Source organism: Hylaeus anthracinus, unplaced genomic scaffold (genome assembly GCF_026225885.1).
Source record: "Hylaeus anthracinus isolate JK02 unplaced genomic scaffold, UHH_iyHylAnth1.0_haploid 0, whole genome shotgun sequence".
Lineage (NCBI taxonomy): Eukaryota > Metazoa > Arthropoda > Insecta > Hymenoptera > Colletidae > Hylaeus > Hylaeus anthracinus.
Window position 1 is genome coordinate 15,766,778 of NW_026533254.1, and position 24,586 is coordinate 15,791,363.

The 24,586-nt window shown below is 41.4% G+C and overlaps 3 protein-coding genes and 1 long non-coding RNA gene across 11 annotated transcripts in view; 1 reads left to right on the forward strand and 3 right to left on the reverse strand.

The window, feature by feature from the left end:
• LOC128887313 (ras-related protein Rab-32) overlaps positions 1-2,393 on the reverse strand; it is a 35,900-nt gene extending 33,507 nt beyond the window's left edge. The window contains exon 1 of one of the 2 annotated variants that reach the window (XM_054143101.1): positions 2,231-2,393. In XM_054143101.1, the coding sequence (XP_053999076.1) occupies positions 2,231-2,359 (129 nt within the window). In that variant the 5' untranslated portion in view covers positions 2,360-2,393. The remainder of the gene's footprint in view (positions 1-2,230) is intronic. The other variant, XM_054143119.1, reaches the window with a different exon arrangement.
• A 679-nt stretch (positions 2,394-3,072) lies between these two features.
• On the reverse strand, positions 3,073-7,059 carry LOC128887302 (conserved oligomeric Golgi complex subunit 1). Of its 3 annotated transcripts, XM_054143051.1 has the most exons (10): positions 6,835-7,059; positions 6,497-6,664; positions 6,141-6,426; positions 5,875-6,076; positions 5,369-5,785; positions 4,386-5,292; positions 4,025-4,304; positions 3,744-3,953; positions 3,563-3,600; positions 3,197-3,337 (listed from the first exon to the last, which is right to left on the reverse strand). In XM_054143051.1, exons 1-9 carry the CDS (start codon positions 6,966-6,968, stop codon positions 3,592-3,594), a joined length of 2,613 nt encoding a protein of 870 aa, XP_053999026.1. In that variant the 5' UTR covers positions 6,969-7,059; the 3' UTR covers positions 3,197-3,337; positions 3,563-3,591. The 3 variants fall into 3 exon arrangements, with proteins under 3 accessions (XP_053999017.1, XP_053999033.1, XP_053999026.1); XM_054143042.1 differs by lacking the exon at positions 3,563-3,600 and having other exon boundaries at positions 3,073-3,337; positions 6,835-7,057; XM_054143058.1 differs by lacking the exon at positions 3,563-3,600 and having other exon boundaries at positions 3,073-3,337; positions 6,744-6,881.
• Positions 7,060-7,535: 476 nt separating this feature from the next.
• On the forward strand, positions 7,536-18,499 carry LOC128896332 (uncharacterized). 5 transcript variants are annotated; one of them, XR_008461964.1, is made up of 19 exons: positions 7,536-8,098; positions 8,498-8,685; positions 8,800-8,976; positions 9,055-9,194; positions 9,275-9,459; positions 9,541-9,671; positions 9,792-9,911; positions 9,997-10,308; positions 10,373-10,466; positions 10,536-10,611; positions 10,697-10,960; positions 11,041-11,223; positions 11,300-11,455; positions 11,534-11,667; positions 11,754-12,089; positions 12,180-13,881; positions 13,968-14,693; positions 14,987-15,120; positions 16,858-16,998. XR_008461964.1 is itself a non-coding variant. In XM_054159642.1 (18 exons), exons 1-17 carry the CDS (start codon positions 7,739-7,741, stop codon positions 14,708-14,710), a joined length of 5,301 nt encoding a protein of 1,766 aa, XP_054015617.1. In that variant the 5' UTR covers positions 7,536-7,738; the 3' UTR covers positions 14,711-14,724; positions 16,858-16,990. The 5 variants fall into 5 exon arrangements, 4 of the variants coding, with proteins under 4 accessions (XP_054015617.1, XP_054015615.1, XP_054015616.1 ...); XM_054159642.1 differs by lacking the exon at positions 14,987-15,120 and having other exon boundaries at positions 13,968-14,724; positions 16,858-16,990; XM_054159640.1 differs by lacking the exon at positions 14,987-15,120 and having other exon boundaries at positions 7,539-8,098; positions 10,700-10,960; positions 16,858-18,499.
• Positions 9,465-15,475, reverse strand: LOC128896333 (uncharacterized). The gene is made up of 3 exons (XR_008461965.1): positions 15,333-15,475; positions 15,048-15,236; positions 9,465-9,707 (listed from the first exon to the last, which is right to left on the reverse strand). It is a non-coding gene; the product is annotated as an uncharacterized LOC128896333 (long non-coding RNA).
• Positions 18,500-24,586: the final 6,087 nt, after the last annotated feature.

A 24,586-nucleotide genomic window follows, 5' to 3' on the forward strand; every position in this document is an offset into this window, starting at 1 on the left:
ACACTAAAATACATTTTCGAGTCTAATAAGAATACGTATGACTCCTCAGGTCCTGAGACTCCACACTTTTTCCTTTTTTTAATCAAGCTACCTAACCTAATCTAGTTTACTAATTTGTGGTTACTGTTGAAACAACGCTTTAATTATAGATCGTCTTCTTTTCCGATCGCAAAGTGCCTCGAAAGTTGACGCAATTCACTAGATTGTCTGTTAATCGCGAAATGAGTATTTGAAGGTTATGTTACAACATGCAAACGCGTTGATTATGATTGAATTACTTGTAATCGGATTGGTGAGATCCTTCCAAAGAAAATGAGTCCAAACACGACTATGTTCGGAGCATTTTTAGTTGCATGTTAATAAAAAGAATTCCCAATTCTGTGTATAATTAAAAATAGTCCGAACGAGGATGTCTCATCAACCCATCGATGACTCTCTCATTACGACATCGCAAAAACGATAAATTTTCCTAAACCATTATCTTTCGAATAAACTGGTTTCCTCGATATAAGAACCCAGTGGCGTTATATCGAGGATTCGCTATATCTCTTTATATAACTTCGAAAAACACTAAACTACTGGATCTTTAGAATCACCGGAATTTCAAAAATTTTCCTTGCTAACTACCGCTACTTTGTTTACTTTTATTTACTTAGGAACGAAGGCACCATCTATCCGTGTACGCCGACACTTCGTACATCGATAGTGCAAACACATTCGAACACATTCGAACAATAAATTGTGTCCCTGCCACCGTCAGGAAACGTCGAATTATCGTGGCAGATATACGAGAGACTGTGCAGTGAATGTAATACCAATTTTCGTTCAATGTTTACATTCCACTTTCCCAGACGAAAGGTGAACCGTTACGTTGCCGCATCGCGACCTTCTTCGCTCGATATCGAAAGTGCAAAATGTTGTTTTTTTTTCATCGTTTCCCGAACGTGGCTCGCGCAGCTGGCCTTTGTCCAACTGGCCGTCATTTGTTTTCACCCGACACCGACGACTTTGCCCATTTGCGAAACGGTAAGAAAGATCGTGTGTTGACCTCTGGCGATAAATCAACGTCGAGTCTCTGGAGTTCATCTGTATCGTTTCGCGGAAAAAAATCTATTTGTTTTCAATTTTTCTCGGCTGAAAAACAACGTTACTAAAATAGTAACTAAAACTCGGTCGTTTTTCTAGAGTAAAAAAATCATACGAGTTTTCGTTGATTTTCCTCCCGGTGCGTGGAATCAATTCAAATATCATTCGAACTTTTTCTTAATAAATAATTAATTGAAGACGAAGTATCAAAGAAAATAAGTATTAAGACAAACATTAAGTAGGAATTTTTCACGAGTGTTAATCTGGCAGACGTGTCAATATTTCACGCCTATATTTGCGTGTCATGAATGGAATATATTAAAATCGACAATCGGATTATAATCCGTCGAAAATATTTCGTCTCCAAGAAAGCTAAGAGAACAATGCGACCCCCTCTTCGATATAATTGCACACTTGTTACGACACGAACTATCGAACAATGTGGAACTTGGAGAAACACTGTCCACGGTATACCGTTGCGTTTTATCGCAACTGCAAAGACGTTCTCGGTTTAGTTTTAACCCTAAACTCCTCAACCTTTGACATACAAAAAACTTCGCGCGATAAAGATCCCTTATTATCAGAATCTCGAACCACGAGTGGTCGATCTACGTTTAAGGTTACAGCCAGTGGTGTAGCTACTACTTCTAAGCCCTGGTGTGTCGAACCAATAAAAATTGCAAAGTAAAAGTAATTAGAAATTAACCGATACAATGTTCTAAATTCGATTGTCCCAACATCTGGGTCCAATATCGTCCATATCGAGTCGGGAGACTTCGTATACGACACGTACTCTTAGCTACGCCACTGTTTATGGGGGTTTCCTCATAAAAACTCCTAAACCACAAAGCGCCACGAGATATACAGAAGCATATTCGAGGTTCGAACATTTTCACGCAATCGTGAGATCGGAGATCGAAAACCGTATCACCCATAGAAGCAAGAATTCACCAAGAGTTTAACTGCGCCTTGGTGAATTGTGCGTCACTTTCGATTCTCCGATTCCCCCATAGCAGACGACCCGCACCGCAAAACCTAAAGGTAGTCTGCTAGGGTTTGAAAAACGGCGCGCGAAACGTCGCATGCACCTATCCGCGTGTATTTCGGCGAGCCGCAATGAATGATAAAAAGCGTTTCGACTCACCATTTGATGCATATAGAGACTCCGCTTGTTTCCGTGGTACACCTGAAGTTGAACGGTCTCGAATCGTTGTTTTTTCTTCAAGTGGGAATGAGAACGTCTCACAACCGATACCACCACAGATGGGCCCATCCGGCCATCTTGCCGAGTACCAAAACGTGTACTACACTGCGCTGGCGTATTTTGCTACTTACCCCTCTCTCTCGACACTTTGTACTCAGTATCTAACATGTAACTGGTCGCAACAGTCTCTGTCTCCTTCTAGTCCATTCCTGGAGAGCATTCTATCTCTGCCTTTCTTCCATCAATTGCAGTGACGAATCCCTGACGACGCTACGAATGCTTGGTAATGCAGGGATCCCTATTTTTTTGATACCAGTGGCGCCATCGGTGGAGATACGCCCAAGCTTCTAGTGAAAATAATTTCCAATATTACTGCTAGATGGCGCGTTGTTTATTTCAGTGGCGCCATCGGTGGGAAAATGCCCAAGTTCGTGGTAAAGAATAGTTCTCCCTGTTCTGCTAGATGGCGACATTAACTAGAGTTGATAAATTTTTCCTCATTAAATAACTATTCATAAAAATTATAAATTTGATATATCAGGACATGCTCCCTCTCGTGAAGGAATCGTAATAAATTTGTAATAATTTTTATGAAGATATCAGTGACGCCATCTTACAGAAATAGTGAGAATTATTATCATTACAAGCTTGGGAGTTTTCCCACCGATGGCGCCACTAGTACAAAAAAATCATAAACAAACAAACAATTTGCTTTGATGAGATAAATTAACAATCACGACATTCAACAATACAAAAATGATCAAAGACACTAACAAGGTGTTAAAGATTGTATAAAACTTTTTATTCAATACTGACAGCATTGTTGGAAAGGCAAATTTTGATAATATAATATTTACATAACATACTTCTAGGACATATATACATTCAATTATATTTACAACTTTTATGGCGATGAATGAAATAAATAAATTAACTACTGCTAAACCAGTCGGAGCCCATCGCCCCGAAGAATGCAGCTGCTCCAGATTTGATCGTGGCTCCAGCAGAATCGCTTTTCGTGTTTTCTTTGTTGCTCACTTTTTTCCGCTACAATGTAAAAATAAGTGTCTTTAACACATGAAATACTATAAAATCGACGTCATATTTAACCACTCAATCTGTCTTATCGCGTACAATTCAAAATACGATAATCAAATGCCATTGAACAATTACATATGTAACACACAAGCAACGTAAAATTACTTCGAGTATTAAAAAATTAGTCTGTTTTTTTGTGAAAAAAGAACGCGACATGCAATATCGTTTTCTTACCGCAATCGAATGCTCGATCTATCTTATGCTCAGGCAATCTAAGAGTACAGACGCATTTATACATATAAAATAAATTTATATAAGCGTATGATAGAGATGATCGTACGAAATGATTTATTCAAATAAAGTTTCAAGAATGCATGATGGGAAGTAAGAAATTTGCAAACTTTTACGTATCTACCTGTGCTTTTTCTGGAAGCGTTACACACACCAGAGGCAAACTTCTAGCTGGAGCTGTTACAGTCAAAGGTGGAAACCATGGTGCACCAGTGCACAACGCCAGAACCGAAGGTAAATCTGATTTCACCCCATCGCTATTATTATATTCGCTTCGTGCGCCCAAAATTGAATGAAGCTGTTCCAAGTGGGGCACCAGGTTCCCTAAAATAAGCTAGGAAACAAGCACAAGTTGAAGTACGATTGTCCTGTAATTAACTATTTTACAGTTCTTTGAAAGCTCACCAGAGATCTCTGGACGCTTTTCTTTACATTAGTATGGATGAACGGATTGAAGACATCGTAATCGAAGGGATCTATTTTAGACAATACACTGTCGCAAGCCTTCGTGGACAAATCACACAAAGTTTTATTCTCTCGCGGTACCATGAGCAAAGTGCAATATTTGATATCGAACAGTACTTGGAAGGCTTGCTTCTGAGAGAGATTTGCATTGCTCGATGCACTCACATAGTAATTCAATAATTCTACTGTAACATCCTCTATGATTTCATAGAGCACTTTCCTGCAACCAAAATCATATGTACCAGTGATGGAAAGACTACGAGTACCGATACATTTATTTCAAATATAATTTCTAACTTACTTTGGAAGCGTGTGAGGTATAATTTTATTTAAATCTTTACTAATCGCAGTCAAAAATTTTTGCAGTTGTATGGACGGTTGATACGGCACTAGGATTTCAGATTTAATTCTTTTGCCCTCCCCAGACTCTTCCTCGATGGTCACTTTCTCCCATTCAGAGACAAGTAAGTGTATTCGAAAACCGTCGAGCGGTTCTTTGGACAAATACTTCTGTTTGTGTTGACTCACTCTAGTTTTGTACAAGCTAGCCCAAACCGTCCACACGAAAATGCTCGATTCCTTCAGCTTGTCGCAGATGGATTGCCATTTCATGTTCGTGATGGTTAATCCAGACACCTTCGAAAGCGTAAAACACTTGTTTAGATTAGAGCTCAACGTCGTCAATGCCAAAAGGAATCTTGCCATCACGATAGTATTTATGTCGCGCTGACCATGTTCGGGTTTGCTATTAACGCATGTAGTTTTCACGAAGTTTATGAGATCTTCTATCATATCCGTGCTGATCGTTTGTAAATGTTCCTGGATCTCCACGCGATCCGAGAATGTATCGGAGATCAAAGATATATTCGTGGATAACAGATTCTCCTTTATGGACATCACGCGCTCGGTCTCGTACAAGTATTGTTCAAGGTCCGAAAGCAGCGCGTGTAAACTCGAATCGAAGTTCTCGCATAACTTGAGAATGTTAGGTGAATATCCTTTAGTTTTCATCAATAAAGATCTCCTATTGTCCAGTCCACCATTCTTGGTGAGCTTGTGAGGAATATCGCTCGGTGAATCTTTCCAAACGAACCATCGCAAATCGTGCTCTGGATATTCGAATTTATCGTGAACTATTTTGTTCAACAACTCTGCTATATCAGACTTTAACGCAGCAACAGTTTCCAGCCATTTGTCATTTATAATACCTGAAAATATATTAAATGATTTCTTAATAAAAAATAAAGAAACATGATTTATATAATCTATATTCACGTTACGTACTTTTCGCCCTTTGAGATATAATAGGTTGAAAGAATTCCACCCAGAACGTTATCCTTGGAAGGGAAAGTTCTTCCCAAATTGAATTCCAATTTTCAGGTAGATTGATACTAACAGCCTCCTCGCGAACGTAGTATAAACCTTTTATGGATACTATTAGATTTAAAAGTTTCGTGACCTCGCGATTGCAAAATTCAGCAACCCAATGGAGCCAAGATTTAATACTTTCTTGAAGGTCTGGTAAAAGCAAATTTTTCGGGGTATCTTGAACGAAAGGTTTATGCTGTTTCGTTACCGATGGAAGAAATTCCTGCAGTAATTCTTGGTTGAAGTCTAACTGAGAAACCATAGAATACGCGTCTTGATCCTGAATTTTTGTTATATACTGTAAAACGAGTCCTCCTGATTTATCTGTGGTATCTGTACATTTGTTTAACATTCATTATTTGTTATAATACAGATCATGTATTCGTATTAATATAGTAATAAATAAATGTATATCTACTTACTCATGAAGCAAGAATAAATTAAATTGACCATTTGAATTAATATTTCGATGCATAATTTTATTTTATTTTTAACACTGCTGTCATTCTCATCCATTATAACAGATGTAATAGCTTGATTGCGCATGCATATTAACATTTGTAACAAACTTGAGAACGACGACCCATTTAATAACACAAGAGCTGCCAAAGAATTTGCTACACTCTGAAATAAAAATAACATCATCGATATTGCAATATATAATACTTATTTCTAAATTAATACCAACCTCTGCAGATACATTCAACGATTGCAATATATTATTACATTCGTTAAATATAATATTTTTAAACTGGCTAATAACATCCCACTGTTTGGAAACAATTTGATATTTTTTTAATAGGTCTACACTTCCTACTTCGAATAGCAAACTGTAATTTATATGCTGTGCTACTAAATACAACTGTGTGGCAAATAATAAATTCTTGCTTTCAATGCTGGACCAAATATATTGCGGTATATCCATTAAGATTTTTATTTGAATAATAACAGAGTCTTGAATTCCTTCAATCTTTCTGTAAGATAATAGATGTTAAAGAAAAACAAGTTAATGAATATTGGTCAAAAGAAAAGCTATAGAAATACCTATCATTTTCATTCTTAACAGGTTCTATTTTAAAACCAATAAGATATTTTTTCTGCAGTTCTCGAAATTTTTCTTCAATGTTAATAATCCTTGAAATAACACGTTCTGAAGTTATTTTCATGTTCCCAATTGTGTCGGCTGCCAATATTAGGTCTCGATACCTTTCACTGAAAGCATTTAATCGGTCATCAAAAGTATTCATATAGCTCATTAAAAATCTTGTTACATTAGCAATAATTTACTAACGTCCCACGAGTATAAGAACGTTAAAACAGACGAATGACAATAGACAGAAATAATGCAATAAATCATTTTAAGCGACTGAAATGAACTTTACCCAACTAAAGTTCTAAGCTCGATTTTCTTTCTGTCACTTTCATGTTGAATTTTCTTTTGAATACCCTCGATCTCTTTAATAGTGAAATCCTCAAACAGTTTGTTAATATCTAATTCCAAATAATTCGTTGTCATCTTTCTGACAATCTTGCGTCCACGTATCTCAAGTCTGATGTGTTCCCAGGTTCCCACCACGTAGTACAAAAATCAACACAAACTTATCTCGCAATATTACCAACTGTGCTCGACAGAGAGTTGATGGTTGACGATTTCTGGTTGGTAGAGATCGCTAGGGTACTCTTCCACGATTCTCAAATGATAAAATATTATATTTTTGTGGACTCGTGATCAACTTTTTGTTGCAATAAGTACAATACAAAAGTAATATATTTAGCACATATGAATTAAGAGTTTGTTTAGAGTTTGTTGCAGGTTTAGGTTAGAGAAGAAAGAAGAGAAAAAATAAGTAATATATATTAATAATATACTCTTCATGCTAAATCAAATGGGACATGTAATGTAATTATTTCGTTCTACACGGGTTTACAGGAGATTTTTATTAATTTTTAGTAAAATATTGCCAATGGCGCCATCTATCAGCAATAGTGGGAACTATCTTCACTACAAGCTTGGGCCTTCTACCACTGATGGCGCCACGGGTACTATCCAAATAAAAAACAACCGCAATCAAAACTCAACCAAATCTTCCTCAAAAACTCAATTTTCTGTGAGTCTAACAAGTTCCTAAAACCTTCATAAACCATTTTAGTCAACCTCATTTTGTTTGAAAATTCGCAAAGGTCGAGAGCCCATCGCTACTGGCGAACACGCAATCGCGGTTGCACGTCACCTCGCGTCGCGACGTCGAACCACGGGACGAGCACGCGAGACGCCATATTGAGCGAATGTTGATTGAATGCGGTTTAGGTGTTTACGCGGTTCGGAGTAAAACCCGTGGAAAAACGTTTCGATTGCCGTACAGCCCGTTCAGAGTACTCGCGTACGATCCACTTGGTGTGCCAGTTGCACCACGCGGTGATAGAATGAGCGGCAGCGACGTCGGGGACGGTCAATGCAACAGGACGAGTGAAAGCAACGTAGCAGCGATGGGTGACGTTCTCGCTAAGAAACACGCAGACGATGCACCTCGCGATGGCTGCACCGACGCTGACGGCGATCCCACGCGACAGGACGTGGATCCTGTCGACGATTACGGGGACGACGCTGTCAGGTCGCCTGTCGTCGCGGACGCCGTTCCTGTCGCGGTATGGTTCCCCGCTTCCAACGACCCATGAAACTTACCCTCGCTGATATCGATTACAAACGATTGATATCTTCTCAATGGAGCCACCACTGGATCGATATTGAATTTATATTATTTAACCATTCGATCTGAATTTTTTTATATAAATGACAATTCAACGAATTGTACAGTAATTATTTTCCGTGCACGTCGTGTACAGTCTAAGTTCGATGCGTTAATTCGATTGTAATGCAGAAAAAAATAAAGGGAATTAATATACAGTAGCAATAATGGCATAGGAAGGCATTTAGGTGATCATTTGAAATCAATGCGAGGATAAATACACTTTGCAATTCTTTGTACAAACCGTATTCATCTTCACCTTGGGAAAATTATATCGTGTACATCACTGTACTTTCAGAACATGACTTTGGATGAAAGCACGATTAATGCGTTTATCAAGGGTGCAAGAGATCCAGAGATCATCGAGCACAGTCCATTGAGGACAAGCTTGGAGACTGTTGTAGATAATTCGAGCAGTAGCTTGAGTATAGATAGTCCTTCCAGAGGGAAGGAGGCATGTTCCTGTGATACATTCAAAGCAAAAAGGTAATTAAAGTTGCTTTTAAACAATGATAAAGAAGCATTAGTGGAGGATGGATTCTCAGACTAAAAGGATTTGATATACTCGTGTCTCAATGGGATTGATTATTATTATTGCAGAGAGCTGTTTAGAGAAGAGCTGCAGAAGGCCATGAAGTTTCAGAACCTGTGGACTGAACTGAGACAACACATACGAACCTCTTTCAATGCTGCATTGGAAGCCACCCATACATCAGGGAGCTTACAATTGCAGCAGAGCGTGCTTTCTGTAGATAACATGCACGACATTGTTCTACAGTGAGTTCAATCTCATTCGTTGACGTCATTCTGCGCGATTTGAAGTAAAGCAGACATGATTGTAGTACTTCTTTTCAGACTGTGTAAGAGGGATCCTCGTCAGTTGTTTATGAGGCTAGTGAGTCAGGCACAGGAATTCGTTGTAGAAGTAAAAGTTCGTTTGTTAGCTCTTCTACACGATCGTAGTGTAAATAACTTAGCAGAAATTTTTCTTACAGGTACCATAAATGTATATTCTTTGAACAAATTAATTTTATTCGATTGCTACATATGTTCAGTTCATGTATTCTATGCGTAGGTCTTTTAGATGATTACGACGCGTTGATATCGACGGCTTCGCAAATATCTGAATTAGTAAAACCTTTGAAGGATCATCTGTGCAAGTTTAATTTGTCGTGGGATTGTTTCATTAAAAAGTTATATCAGATTTATGTATACGACGACCCGTTGGTACAAAACAATTTGCCGCCGTTCATTGGACAGGTAAATTGATATTGTAAACGCTGGTATTTTGATCGAGTGACAACTTCGGATACTTAAACACTGGGTGCTTTGGTTCCGTAGTTGAGGAAACTCTTGCCATTGAAAGGCTCTGAATACCAAGGCCTCGTTCATCGATATTTGTCGTTTGACGACGAGATGACGGTAATCGGAGACCTGTGGCCAGAGACTGAGCCATGGATGGATAAGTACAAGTAAGCGATAACAGCGCGAAGTACCCAGAATAGAACCTAGAATAGACAATAAAATAATTAATCATGGAATATTCATTCGAATAAACGTTTCATCTATTTATAAGTGCGGCGTAATTTCAGTGCAGAACAAGCAGTTCGAATGACCAGGCTCAGGCAAATAAGGGAGGCGTGGGAATTGTTTACAGCGACTAGGAAACTTATGGAGCAGCGTATGTTGAACAAGTCGCCCGATAGTGGAAAGTATGTTGACATAAAACCGTGAAGTACAATGAAAAACAAAGTTTCCACAGAAATCCAAGGTTACAGCGATTGCTCTTTATTTTAGCGAATTGCAAGAAGTCGACGGTCAACTTTCGACGCTTGCGTCACAAGCAAAAGTTGGTATATGTGGAATGGATAGTAGGCCTTTAAGTCCAACGCCAGATTTTAGTTTGGATTCGCTCAATATGCCCCCGAGTATTGAGATAGTTCAAATATTGTTAGATGACTGGAATAAAGCTCAACATCAAAAGTTAGCCGACATAGCCGGCGTACTGACGGCTACAGATATTTATGCTAACGGCCAAGACGATCCTGACTTTTTCGATTACGCGCGCGCGACGTGTCATCTAGCTCAATTCGCGATTAGATCTGTCAGGTACGTCCAGTTCAATTAAATTCTTTGATATGTATGTTAATTCGCGCACGTTTTTTTATTGAAGGGCTCATAACGAAGGTGGGTGTTTGGAAAACAACGCGGAGGAAGGGAAAAGCTGCGAATGTCACATGTGTATAGGACCCGCGGTGTCTCCAACCGTAAGAATTTCGATAGCAATCCATCTTCTTCTGTTTAGTATATCATCGATTAACAGGCTTAATTTTCAGGTCAATAAAAGTGATACAGACAATATAGAATTACCATTAGAAAATCCTTTTCCACAGCTCACGAATGGTTTTTTAGGTGAGTGCAGCGATCGAGCTTATTTGTAATACTACAGAGGTTCAATAAAGATAATGCTATCTTATTTTTCGAACTCCGCTTTCAGAAGACACGGCCAATTGTTCCGCGACACAGGTGAAGAAAAAAGTGGAGGAGGTGGAAACGGTGGAAGCGGAAAGCGACGGAAAGGAGGTGAAGAACGTACAAGAGGATACCGATTTGAGAACGTCCGAACCACAACCGTGTTCATGCGTGTATCAGCACGCTAGGGAGATAACGGAGAGGAAGAGGGAGGTCCTGGAGAATCCTCCTTGTCCCTGTCTGTTGAACTCCAAACGGAAGTGGGATACTTGTCCCTGTTTGGCAAAATGTAACTATGGAAAGATTTAAATTTTATTTGCTATTACAATCAAATTCCCGTGGATATGTAAACTTTAATTATGTCATTAGCTGTACCTGATATGGTTGGATTGAATAATCATCCAAAGCCGGTATCACCTTCCGCCGTGAAGACTAACCAAGAATCAAATAAACCAGCAGTGAAAACTGGTTCTACGCAGTCTGCTCAAACACAGACGAGACATTCTACGACGCAGACGCAGAATACCACTCACAATCACGCAACACATCAAGGTAGTCCGCGATAAATCGTTCCGCTTTGAATTTGAAACCATACAAATTTGGACGATAATTACGTATCTTTGAACAGGTACCGCTCATCCTCCGCACACGCACGGACTTCTTCCAGATTTGGTGAAAAACACGGGTACTCCTCATAGACCTCACGCGCACACCAACCATTCGTCGCACGCGTGTCACAAGCAGGCCAATGTCGAGCACATCAAGCGAGTGTCGTGTAATGACCGTCAGTATTCATTCAACAGTGTGCGTTCCCTATCTCAGTGATGTTTATAATTGTACAAGTATCGTATTATGCCCTCAGTAAGTTCCGGAGACGGTGATTGTTCGGATTCTGGAAGCAGTCAAGAGGACTCTTGCTCGACCAGTAGTTCGGCACAAAGAGACTCAAGTAGGCATTGTGACTGTTGTTACTGTGAAGTGTTTGGGCATGGAGTTGTAAGTGGATTTTGTCATTGTTTTTTATTTTATACGATAAATCCTGGCGTTCGTCGCTTAAAAGCACCGTTTCTTCTTTCTTCCAGGCTTCTGTGGCGCCGGTTAGTCGAAACTATAATGAAATGAGGGAAAGGTTACGGCAGTTGTTGACTAAGAAAAAGGCGAAAAAGTGTAAAGCCGCGTGTAGTCCTTCGAAGAGCTCGTCGGAGTCCTTGTCGACGAATCCCAACACGGAAACGAAAGCGATAACGAATTCGGCGCCTAGATCGAACACTCCAGTCTCGACCACCTCCACGGTGCAACCTGATCAACGAGATCAGAGGGACTTGGAGGAATTGCTCGAATTCATCGAAGGGAACCAGAATGGGAAGAAGGATAATAATAAGAAGGCTGAGAAGAAGGCCAGACAGAAGCAACGGAAGGTTGGTAACCGCGATTTATTTCTGAACTACTTAACGATTAAACGTTTATAATTATCACGCGATATTAATTCGAATTTCCCTTGGTTACAGTTGGAGGAGAAGCTTAAAAGAGACAGACAAGAGGCGGAAAGACAGAAACTGATAGAGTTGCAAAAAAAGACGCCGGAAGTTACGATCACGGTCGTAGATCCGCAGAAACCCGTTCCTCAAAGATTGCTACCTCGGTGTAATCTACCCGAAGTATCTATTTTACCTACGTCACCGCCAGTAGCATTGCCGACTGTAAAGCAATTAAGTAATAAAAAGAAAGACAAGCAAGAAGTCTATAGCAATAGTAGTAACACTAGTAGCAGTAGCTGTAGCAGCAGTAGTAGTAGTACAAGTAGTAGTATAAACAGCAAAACGAAGACTGCACCTGTGAATACGAATCTAAAGAACAAAAGTATTAATATCAGTAAGCTCGAGAAAACGGCGGTGTCTAGCCAAACGAATAAGACGGTCGCCAAAAATGACAAAGTTGACGTTGGCAATAAAACGAACAAAACGCAGACCAGCAACAGCGCGAGCGGCAAGCAAAACACGAGCAATACCGCGGAGAAATCGCTGCCTGTTGATTCGACCGATAAGAAATTGACGAAGAAGGAGAGGAAGAAGCTGAAGAAACTGGAGGAGACGAAAGCGAAAGAGGTGAAGAAACCGGTTCAGGCGGAGACCCAGCCGCAAATCGTGACCATTAAGAGGGTCATGGAGTCGAACAGCACCGAGCCTACAGTCACGATCACGCTGAAAGGTCAAACACCAGCCGAGGATAAGGTTTTATTCACGCTGGTGAATGGACAGACTAAGGAGGTCGCTCTCCCGAAGATGGAAAACGAACAGAACCAGAACATCAGCGGGAAGAAGAAGAAGACCAAAGCAAATAACAATAACAATAATAACACAAATAACAACAACTCGTTGCAACAGGGAAACAAGTTGCAACAGACGAACAATTCGAAGCAACAGAGCCAGAATAAAATTTGCGATAACAAGAACGCGAAGCAGCAAACAAATAACGACAAGCCCAAAGGGAAACAAGTGGACGAGAAGAAGCTTCAGCAGCAGAGTATAACCGAGACGAAGACGAAATCCAAGAAGGATAAGAAGAACACGGAGAACAAGGAGAATGTGCTACAGCAAAACACAGTGAACAAAAACAAGAATCAACAACAGAGCGTGTCTAGCAAGAAACAGACTAAAATAAATACTCCTCCTCAGACACCGGTTTCTCAGAAGACGTCGCAGAACACGACGAACGAGAACCAGAAGAAATCGAAAGGGCAGCAACAGGATAAAAACGGTCAGTTGAATTCTGCTAAAAATAATAAAAGTATGAGTGCCAATACCGCGAGCAAGCAAACGAAGAGTGATAATCAGAAGACGCAGAGCAAGACGCCAGGTCAGATGACGATCAAACAAAGACCAGAGGTTCAACCAGCTTCCACGGAGCGAGTCAACTCGCCCCTGAGCAGTCAGTTCAAAGACATCAGCGCGAATTCCAAGATTAACATAGAGAACTTAAAGTTACCACCAGGTATCACGATAACGAAGGTTGACGCGCCAGCGAAACCTTTGCCTATAAGATCAGCACCGCTTCCCAAGCCTGTGAATCCTCCCAAGCAAACCACGATCATCGCTGCACCGATGAGTGGCGTTCAGTCGAGCTACGCGAGTCCTCAGGCGGGTGGAAACGTGATCGTTGTGGATACTGGGAAATTAAAGCAGGATCTCCTCCCTAAACCTGCGGAGAAGGGTAAGTATTGCGCATTAATGGAGAAAATCTTAATCAAATGACGAATCAGCCTAGTATTCTTTCTAATTACTTGTACCCTATTACAGACGTGCCTAAAGAAACGCCACAGACCCAAAGCACCACCAGCAAGAAAAAGAAGAAGAAGAACAAAAATGCACCGAACTCTGGCAACACCGTCAACCAGACAATGGCGCAAAACAGTGATCCCTTCGCCAACGATCACATAGATGAACCAGCTAGAATCCTTCACAATCCCAACACGAACACGGTGACCATAAGGAACCCAGCGTTTGGTCCGATGAAAGTACCACCAACCCAACAGGCAGCTATTATAAAAGTGTCAGAGAACGGTATGGTGACTATCAGGAGTCCAGCGTTGCAGCAGGCTATCAACGCAGGCCTGACATCGCCACCGAAACCCGATTACATAGTGAAAGGCGACCTGTCGTCCAGACCACCGACGGAGAACGCAAACCTGAAGCACGTGAACGGTATCATCCCGTCGAGCCTGGCGGAACTGCGAAGCAGACTGAACCCAGACTGCGCGACTCTCAACGGTCTAGCTAACATTCAGATCAGCAAAGTGACCAACGGTCAACCGATACCCGAGAACGGGATCAACCTGAAAGGAACCAGCGTCACTCTGACGAAGGTAAGGACCGACACGAGCATCAAGGACGTTCAGAGCGCAAAAACGACGGGCAGAGAAGCGATAAACACCTCGATACCGGCCACCACCACTGGGAAGAGCAAGAAAAAGAAAAAACGCGGCGCTGGCGCGCGACAATGCGGAGATGACTGGAACCTCGTTGGTGAGAAACAACAATAATCAGAGTTTAACATGTAAATTTGCTTCTTTCATTTTTTTTGTTTTATCCTTAACACACCCCCGGGCTGCATATCTCGCTCCCGGTGTTAGACGTATTTTTTTTTTATATTTTTTCCTTTGTTTATTGTTTTTTGTTACTTCTCTTTAAAAGAAAAAAAGAAAATTATGTGAAAAATTCAATTTATCCGCAACAACGTCCGTTATACACAAAGTCTATGGACGAAAGTAGGTTTGATCGCACTGACGACAGTTTTTTCTTTCGTTTCGTTCCGTCAGGAAAGGGCAGTGTACCGCGTTAGGACGAAGTCTCGGCTAGGTCAAAACATTTTTCAAATACCGGATACACTCGGGATGTCCTCGAATTGACCGCCACGAATTTCTTGGGGATTGTCCGGAAGAAACTCTGGCCAGTGAGCACTATCTTTTCTTTATTTTCTTTTCGCTGTTCCGCGCGTGCCATCCGGCCCGTTTTAACGGCCAGCCCAGGTGACTTTTTCTGTCGAATGCAATCCGTAGCGATCACACTCTGCGTTAAACATTATAAACATATAATATATATATACATATATATTATACATATATATATAATAGGAATTAATTGCTTGTGTTAAGGCGAAGGTACCTTGACGAGTTAGCTGGTTCGAGCATTTTTAATTTACAACGTTTTCCACTGTTTCGTACACACGAATCTTTCTGTTTAGAAGCATAATATGTTAGATTGGACAGTCCATGTGTAGTTTATTTATTTTGATGAACGTTTCAACCTGAAGTTTAACATCATAAAACTTCTTATAGCAGAAACGAATTTCAGATTCAAATCCTCTGAAGACACTAGTTCCATCAAAGGAGGAACAGGTCACCCAAACGTTGCTTATGAGCAAGGTAGATGCGCAGAAGATCATTCGCCGTCCATTGTTAACTTATATAATCTTCTGCGCATTCAGATCGCGAACCAGCAGCGTCTCAGTGACTCTTTCCTCTGCTAGGGGCGCTAGTTAGCGTCCTGCAACTCCAATGAGCTCTCAAGGAGTGTTAAATAAATAGAGAATCGAAAGCGTTAGACATTAACAATGCTCGAACCGACTAACCCGCCAAGAAAACAATATATATATACACACATATATGTATTACATTTACTCGAGATTAGGTTAGCTTGTAGTCTCTCTCTATCTTTCTCTATCTACACCTAGGGATGTTCTCATTTATCTCTCCCTGTTTTTTTTTCTTTTCCTTCCTCTTTTTTTTTAGTTCTTTCTCCTTGAAAGTCGACGACGGTCGCCGGCACGCGAATCACACACGACGGAAGCATGACGTTTAAAGACCTGTCTCGATTAGATCATTAGATGTTGTACGAGCGACGGCAGTTTATCATTGAATAAAAAGTGTATCGAGTCGACATGTGGAAAGAGAAAGGAATGATAAAGAAAAGATACGTAGGCCACTCGAGAAAAGAAAAGAAAAGAAAATAGTCACGCTTTGCCAAGATTCGATTTACCGTGACAGCGAGAGTTTGCCTACCTACCTGAAAGTCTCATTGTGATATTGACCGAGTACAATATAGGTGAAATTTTACTACGATTCTACGCCGAGTCGATTGCGATATATACACACATAAACATACATACATATATATATGGTGTATATATGTGGTATATATATATATTTTTTTTTCGATCTGCTGATCACACGTATCAATAAAAAAAGAATTTATTTTTTTCCGAACGTTATACTCTCTTTTTCCCTGTCGGTTGCTGACGTTACCCAAAATGCTGCATGCGTATGGATTATACACACAGTCAGACTCGTCGCTCTCTCTCTCTCTCTCTCTCTCTCTCTCTCTCTCTCTCTCTCTCTCACATCTCTCACGTGGATCTATGTCCCGTTTTTTGTTTCGTCTGTTTAGCTTCTTTTCCACCGAGACTCTTCCTCTCGAGATGTAAAACGCTTTCGGTGCTACTTTCTACCCCCAAATCTTCCGTTCTCGTTCTCGCATACCCATACTCAGGCAGTACCTTGGCTAAACGACACTCTAAAGACTAGTACAGAATTGTATGCACAGCAGATTCTTCCCTACCCCACCCACCCCCGAACCTATTACCCAATCTAGGAACCACCGACTTCTAGTATTCAGACCGTGTCTTTTGCAGAGAGCGTATTCACGCCCAAAGATATAGACCTCGAGGACGGAGAGATGGACGACGTCGAGCGCGAGCTGGAAGCCTTCAAGAGGTTTTGTCTGCAGTCCGTGCCGCCGCCACGCAAGGAGAAGGTCAATCTCAACATCAAGGACATCGTTCTGAAGAAGAAATCATCGTCGTCGTCGTCGTCGTCCTCGGCGGCCGCCGCAGTCATCGCCGCGAATTGATTTCTCTCGACGCTAAAGCTTAGATGCATCCACTCCCTCGCCCCCCTCTATTTGTGTTGGCTTGAAGCAGAGTTAACGGGGGAGTCCGTATCGGGAACGAGAAACCAGCGTCATCTGAGTTTAGGGAAACGCACCGAAGTTGAGCAATTTGTAATTCAGATTTACATGATTAATTGTAAATCTGTAATCGCGATTAAAGGCTGACGATGAATCGTATCAGCTCTGAGGAATTAAAGAATCACTACTTCTGACAATTGCGAGCGTTTACTGTGTGAGAGTAGTCAAAGTGCTCAACTTTGAGTCGCATATTGCACGGTCAGACAATAAGATATCATTCGTCGATTGTTAACCGCAATTTGTCTGTTGATTTGAATCGAACGCGAGAGTAGCGTCATCTGCGCGAATCCTGGGACTCCCCTTCGCGAGGGAAGTTACCACGTGCGTTGGCCCCTTAGCCCCCTCAGTTAAGATTTTAGTCGAGCTATCGAACTGTACCGGACGACGAACAAGAGCATTAAACGTTCGCGTCGATACAATTGTTACGGAGCTAGGTTGGCTAACCTATCGCACGACCGAATTATACTAAAAGAAACTTTATTGTACTCGATGTTTTTTCTTCTTTCTTTCTTTCTTTTTTTTTTTTTAAGTTCTTCAACGAAAACTCCGTTGTTTTTGCATCGAGCCAATCACCGACGAACAACATTGTAATACTGCCACGGTCGATGTGCGTGAAACTTCGACAACGGTGTTGCGCTTGTAGTTGTTGAGAACGATCGTTGCGAAAGCGTGAAAGAAAAGTAAAAGTATAGCAATAGACTAGGGCAGTCACCGCGGTACGACGCTGAGAACGTCGTTGACGAGGGAAACAATCGTTTTTTGCTGTCGCTGTCGTCGCGTCGGTGCCCAGTCGACCTCGTATTTTGAACATAGCAAACGATCGTTTAACGATAGCGATCCTTCCATGCGGAGATACACCGGAATGGGACACGTTTTAGGTACGATGTGCCATGATGGGTGACGTTTGTTCTCGAGACACAGCGAGCCGTAGGTATATAATATATTATAAATGTAAAGTGTATGTATGTATATGTATATCTATAAATATAGTAGGAACGAATTTTCCCGTTGAGGCTGGTGTGATTGATCGGCCAATTATTCGATCGCGGGAACGATCGTGATTCGATCGATACCTAATCGAGACTTAGCGCGATGGTATCGTTCTTCGTCGTATCGATAACGCGCGAATACGTTTGTCGCTGTAATACCGACGATCGAGTAATCGCGTCGCCACGATCGTGATCGCGGGCTTAAAAGCACACACTTCTCGATCGACAATTTATGTCCGACACGCGACACCACCGCAGACACTTACACGGAGACACCTTCTTTTTTTTCAATAAAAGCAAATACGCATTTTTACCGAACACCCTGTGTAGATATACCTTCCTCGGTACCATATCGACGGTGCATTTTACGAAAATGGAGAATATCATTTAATTGAATTGCGTGTCCAGTCGCTACCGATTGGTAAGGATCTAGATCAAAGAGTAAAACTTTGTGACTGTAGAAAATATCGATGACGATCGGTAACGAATCTATAAAATATTTCAAGGAAGTAAACATGGTGCGAAACTCGCGCGAACTGGACAAAGAAACTGTACTCGTATCTCGTCTGTGGTCGTCACGATCCGTTCGATTTGTATGCATCGTGGAGCAAATCGATCTGACATGTTCTCGATGACCAGGCGCCAGATCGGCGCTGCGATTTTCATGCGAGCGTCGTTGCAGCCTGGCTCGGGTGGTGCATGAATTATTCCAGAGGGACGAACGACACCTCTGCGACTCGAATCGAATCGAATCGAGTCGAATCGAATCGAATCGAGAAAACACGCTGCACTGGGCTTCCGGTTTTCTGGAAAAATGCAACTCTCGTGGCACCGTTGCGTAACTGTGAATAATAATTATTTTCGCAATTCTTCGGAAAAATCAACACCGAAAATTATTTATCCATCGCAAAAAGTCTGCATTTCGTTGGTAACTTAAGTAACTTAAGTAACTTGATCTAAAATTGCAGGCCTTTGAAAAAGCTATCTTGATTTTATTCCGAAGCGAGCAGTCCGATTGAGCTGAAACGAAGGCCTTGAACTACAGACGTATAAAATTTCGAACGAACGCGATTCCACGCCGGAAGTTGGCCCTTCGTAATGAACAGCGCCGGAAAGAGGATCAACGGTGCGGAGAATATTAGATATAGGCATGCAGCTTAGCGTTATGTTCGCATCGCGTGCAATCGCCATGCGTCTACGCGCATTACGCATTACGAATTTACGTCAGTCGGAAGACGAGTCGTTGACTTGCCATACTTAACACGGTCTTCGCCAAAGTTCCTATGAATTTTAATAAACGCATAGATTTACTGCATGTACTTAATTTTTTCATATTTATACGATTCGGTAAGTTCCAAGAGGTAAGTTTGAATATTTTAAGGCTTACCAGTCGATACTTCAGACTTGCAGATTGCATCAGGCTTGGGCCCTTCGCCGATAGATGACGCCACTCGTTCTCCGGAAAACGGATGCAGAAAATTGCTGTCGATAGATCGTAGATTTCCATACTCATTATTTTTTATTCAAATATGTAAAATATGGTAACAAAATTACTATCGCGAGTTAGTCGGAGAATAAAGAGGCGATCGAAGGACACATCTAATCATGCAAATTTTATTTGAGTCCTTCTATTGGACATCCGATAAGCTACACATTTTTTATTTTTTATTTTTTTTTTTTTTTAAGTATTTCAGTTATTGGACATATTTTCTGTCGATTGTATCTAGACTGTATAGTTCGACTCGACTCCGACGCGAGCGTTAAAAGGCTAATTTACGACGCATTATCTCGTTCTATATAAATAATTACGTATAAATTCTAATAACTTCAAACCGACGATCGTAAAATAGCGTTCGTTTCGAGGCGTGTTGGTATTAACGCGTAACTAACGACGCTCCGTCACGAGATCAAAACTCGGTTGGGAAAAACGGCAACGGGATGCAATGAAAAAGACGCGACGAACAGCACAAGAGAGAAACTCGAACGACGTGCGGCCATACTATTTCAAGTCGAGATCAAACGAGCCAGATTTGTGCGCCCATCGGCATTTCTCGTGCACCGCGAAAGAAAAAGAACCGCTTATTATTCATGGAATGATGAACCGTCGCGCGTTGCATCCAATCCCATCTCTCTCTCTCTCTCTCTCTCTCTCTCTCTCTCTCTCTCTCTCTCTCCCTTCCTCTCACTTTGAGAAGTCTGTCAGTTTCGTCATAACCCGTTTCATTAATATTCAACCTGTTCCTAAATATAAAAGAAAAATCATTTCTCTCATCAGAAAACGAAAAGTGAAACCACCAAGGGGAATCCCTTTTTGCCAATTTGCACGTTCACCGAAAATAAAAGTCCCTGTCGTCAGATGCTGCTCTATCGGTAATATTTAAGACGGTCGCTTGGCAACAAGTGCCATTAAACCGATGCACTTGGCTGCACTTTGCAATACACTATTGCGGAAGAACAATTAACGAGTTCATTTTACCTGAATACATTGCACCGCGGCTCTATTAACCGACTCACCGCGGGGACTCCAGGAATCCCCGTTTTTTTATCCCCTAGCGGCATTCCGCAGCTTCTTCTTGCGAGTCGCGAGCGAGACGGAACGGTTTTGCGAACGCCGGCAATCTATTCGCAATTTTCACGTAATTGCTGGCGTGCACGCGGTGCGCGATACGCGAACCAGATTTCAACGTTACCTATCGAAATTCCCGTTGAAAGTATTTTTTTTTTTCTTGATTAGGTTGTCCGTCGGTAGAGTACTAAGAATCCAATTGCACTCGAAAATAATATTTCGTAAATGGAGGTTAAAATGAAACTAGCAGACGTGTTTCTTTTTTTTTTGTCTTGCTGTTCTTATAATAAACCGAGGTTCGATTGTTACGTGAATTACGAAATATTGAACGTATATTGAGGTGGTTCTCAGCGAACTGTACTAGTCGAAACAAAACCGAAGTACAAGAAGTATTGAAAGCTTACGTTGCTTTACCAATGATGGCAACGTTAACGATGAAGACCTAAAACAAAGGTTGAAACGTGAAAAGAAACGCGTTACGGAATTATGTTTCGGAACGTCTAACAAGCAAAAGATAGGTTAAGCATGAAAACACCTGTACAAAAGCGGCTCGCGTTTCATCTTGTTCTCTCCTGACGGCATTCCTCGGGTTTTTTTTCCCCCGAGCATCGCCAACGCGACAAAACGACGGTTTCGCGAGCATCGGTAATCTATCCTGGCCGTAATTTTAGCGTAATCGCGGCACCATATAAGAACCACACGATCCACGGATTAAGGGAAAAAGGAAAGTACCGAGCTGGGACTCGAACGAGCAACTTTGCCCGTCGGTACCTTAGAGATTCAGTATCTTTCGCTTAAAATGCTGCAAATGCGCGGGACGTTTTTATTGGAATTAATTGCGTGTACTACACGAGACCGTCATATTTTGCTACAGTGAGAGCTGAATTGATCCGACAGGATTTCTGGGAAGGGGAATTTTTCAGAAAAAGGGACAGGTGTTCTTTCTACTCCTGCGGTGTTACGTTCGACTTCTTCCCAGCATTACGTTTGAATTAAAAATTCAGAACGAACTGAGGTAAAGAATTGCAAATACTAAGGTTTGGAAATGTACGGAATTTGTTTAGAAAAACCGCGAATAGGTGTTCCATGGACTCTCGAGGTGTTACATCGAATTACTTTCTTGCGTTACATGTAAATGAAAAATTCAAAATAAAGTTAAAGTAACGAATTTAAGATTCTAGGGTTTGGGAATGTATGGAATTTTTTTATTAGAAAAACGGTGGACAGGTGTTCTACGGACTCCTGCGGTGTTCATTGAACTTCTTCCTTGCGTTACATTTGATTTAAAAGAATAAACTGAAGTAAGGAATTTTAAATATTATTAATTGTTAAAGACGAAGAAGAGCTACGGTCCGCGTGAGAAATTAATGAAAGCCGTCGAGTCGTTCGTAAGACAAACCGGGTCTACTTTCGAAACTACCTATCTCGATTCTCGCACGTGAACCTAGATAATGTTTCCAGGAATCTGGTGAAACCAGCGCGGAAGTAAGAAGCTGAGAGAGAACCGCGAATCGAAATGCATGAGCTGCGTACTCGAATTAATTCCAGGTGGAAGGAGGACTCGTTCGAGAGAAGAAAATGTGCTCGATCCGTGGGAATACACGGAAAAATAAAAGGAAACTTCGAGGATCGGAGAAAATACCTCTGGTGTTTCGAAGCAAACGTTTAAGAGAAGACTGATCAAATTAACAATGTTGCCAAGAAGTTGGATTATTACAAAAAATGCGAGGAATACAAGGGCCGACTCGCAGAGCGATTCACATTTGACCCGACCGTCGTTGCGCGCATCAAGGGCCACGACTTCGAGGTTATTGGAGGTTATATTAGAAAACAGAAAAAAAGAACGGGAAGCGGAACACAGGATAAGATGGCACGAGCGAAGAGAGCGAGGGAGCGACAGCACGTGCGGCGTCGTCAGCCTTCACGAGGGTTAAGGTCTGTTTTCAAGCGACGTAAAGACGCTCCCGACACCGCTAAGAATAAAACCATACCCGTAGATTTTCTAGCAGCCTTCGGATCGTCGATAAATTTTATGCATTTATGATGTACGATAATATAGAAAACGATTGAACTTTACTTTGGGGTATTCAAATTTATTAACTTCCTTTTTTTACCATTTAGTAGTTTTTGACGCGTAGAATTCAAAAAATTCTAAGTTTTAATGTTAGGAAACCAAAGGTTTAAAAGTTATTCGTATCTGAAGTTTGTATCGAAGCACTTCTGGCGTATTTCGCGGGTTAATGCGACGCCATATTGGCTGCTACCGATGCTCTCTGTTCTCTCTCTGTAACCCAAAATTCATCATTCAAAAATAAAATTCTTCCTTAAACAGTTCCGAAGAAAAATTGAGAAGAAATTCTGGAGGGAAGGTTTCACCCTCCACGGTTTAAATATAACCCCGTGGTTCCGACGTTTCTTTCCCTGGCGCTTTTTCATTACACGGAGGGTGGCGCGCAGGTTTCAGAGCGGTGTGAATCTTAATTAGCGACGCTGTCTCGCTCGCGTGTGAAAATTGGTCGATTCCCTTCTGGAGGTACAAAAATATCTCGCAGACAGGCGGGAGACAATTTCTGGTATCAAATATAAACGGTTCTCCAGCGCGAATCAATCCTTCGCGCTTGGAAGTCTCTATATGTCTATCGAAGAAATTTGACTAAATTACGCGACAGTTTCGATATTACCAAATGAATTTTTCGTTATAAATATATGTACACGAGTGAGCTTAGTTATACAAACGTACACTTGGAGACGTTGACCCTTTGCTCTCGGGTGGCGCCTCTAGGGCGACATAAATTCAAAAGTGATTTTGTGAACGTACAATTTCGAATTCACTTACATCGGAATACAACTAATTATTAATTGAAACAATGATACATCGAGCCACGAATGTTCGTAGATGTTTTTCTTGGAAGTATAGAGTTTTTGGTTTCGCAGAAATTTATTATAAAAATTGACTGGATTTGATTCTATAGAAAAATGCTTCGAACGCAAAGGGTCAAACCTACCATTTAATATAAACAAATTTCATCAATAGACACAGAGGGTGCCGAACATTTATGGGACTGACTGTACTTGTCCCATTACGTGTCAGACAATCAATGAAAACCATTCGGAAATTAAAAATTGTCACCGAACGAAAGTTTATATCTTTATTCACATGGTATCCCTATTTATCCAAACCCATTCCTATTAAAAACAAGTCCCACAAATCACACAGACAACAATCGCAAATCGGGCCTAGCATCCCAACGTTCGCGAGATCGAAACGCCATTACCGTATCCCAAGTTGCCGAGAACCAATCGAGGGAAAACGAATCCCCGTAAATTCCACTCTTCAGAGTCCGTCGACTAAAAAAATGTCCGACGTCTTACTCGAAGGCGTCCCCGCCGATTAGCATCGGAGGGCGTCCCGCGGAATCGTTTAGCGTCGCAAAAACTCCCAATAACGTACACAACATATCCGCGGAACGGCGTCGTGAAATCGTCGACCCGCGAGGCGTATTTTAATCGTCGCCGTTACAGCGACGGAAAAAATTCCACGCGAACCGACGGGAAATCGAACGACGACGTTGGAAAAATCGTCGGGTGGACATTATCGTAAAGATACCACGGGCACGGGGGATCGTTTGTTGCGCGAGCAATAAAACTGGTTGCCGCGGCGGAAACCCGAAAGGGGCCTCGAGATTGAGCCATCTAGTTGCAACGAAAAATCCGCGTTTTTACACGGTGTGTTTTTCTAGCAGCCTTCGGATCGTAAAGTTACGTCCAAGTTTTACGATGATATTCGAGGCTTTAACGAGGTTATAACATTTTCTTACGGGTTATTATCGTATTATGGA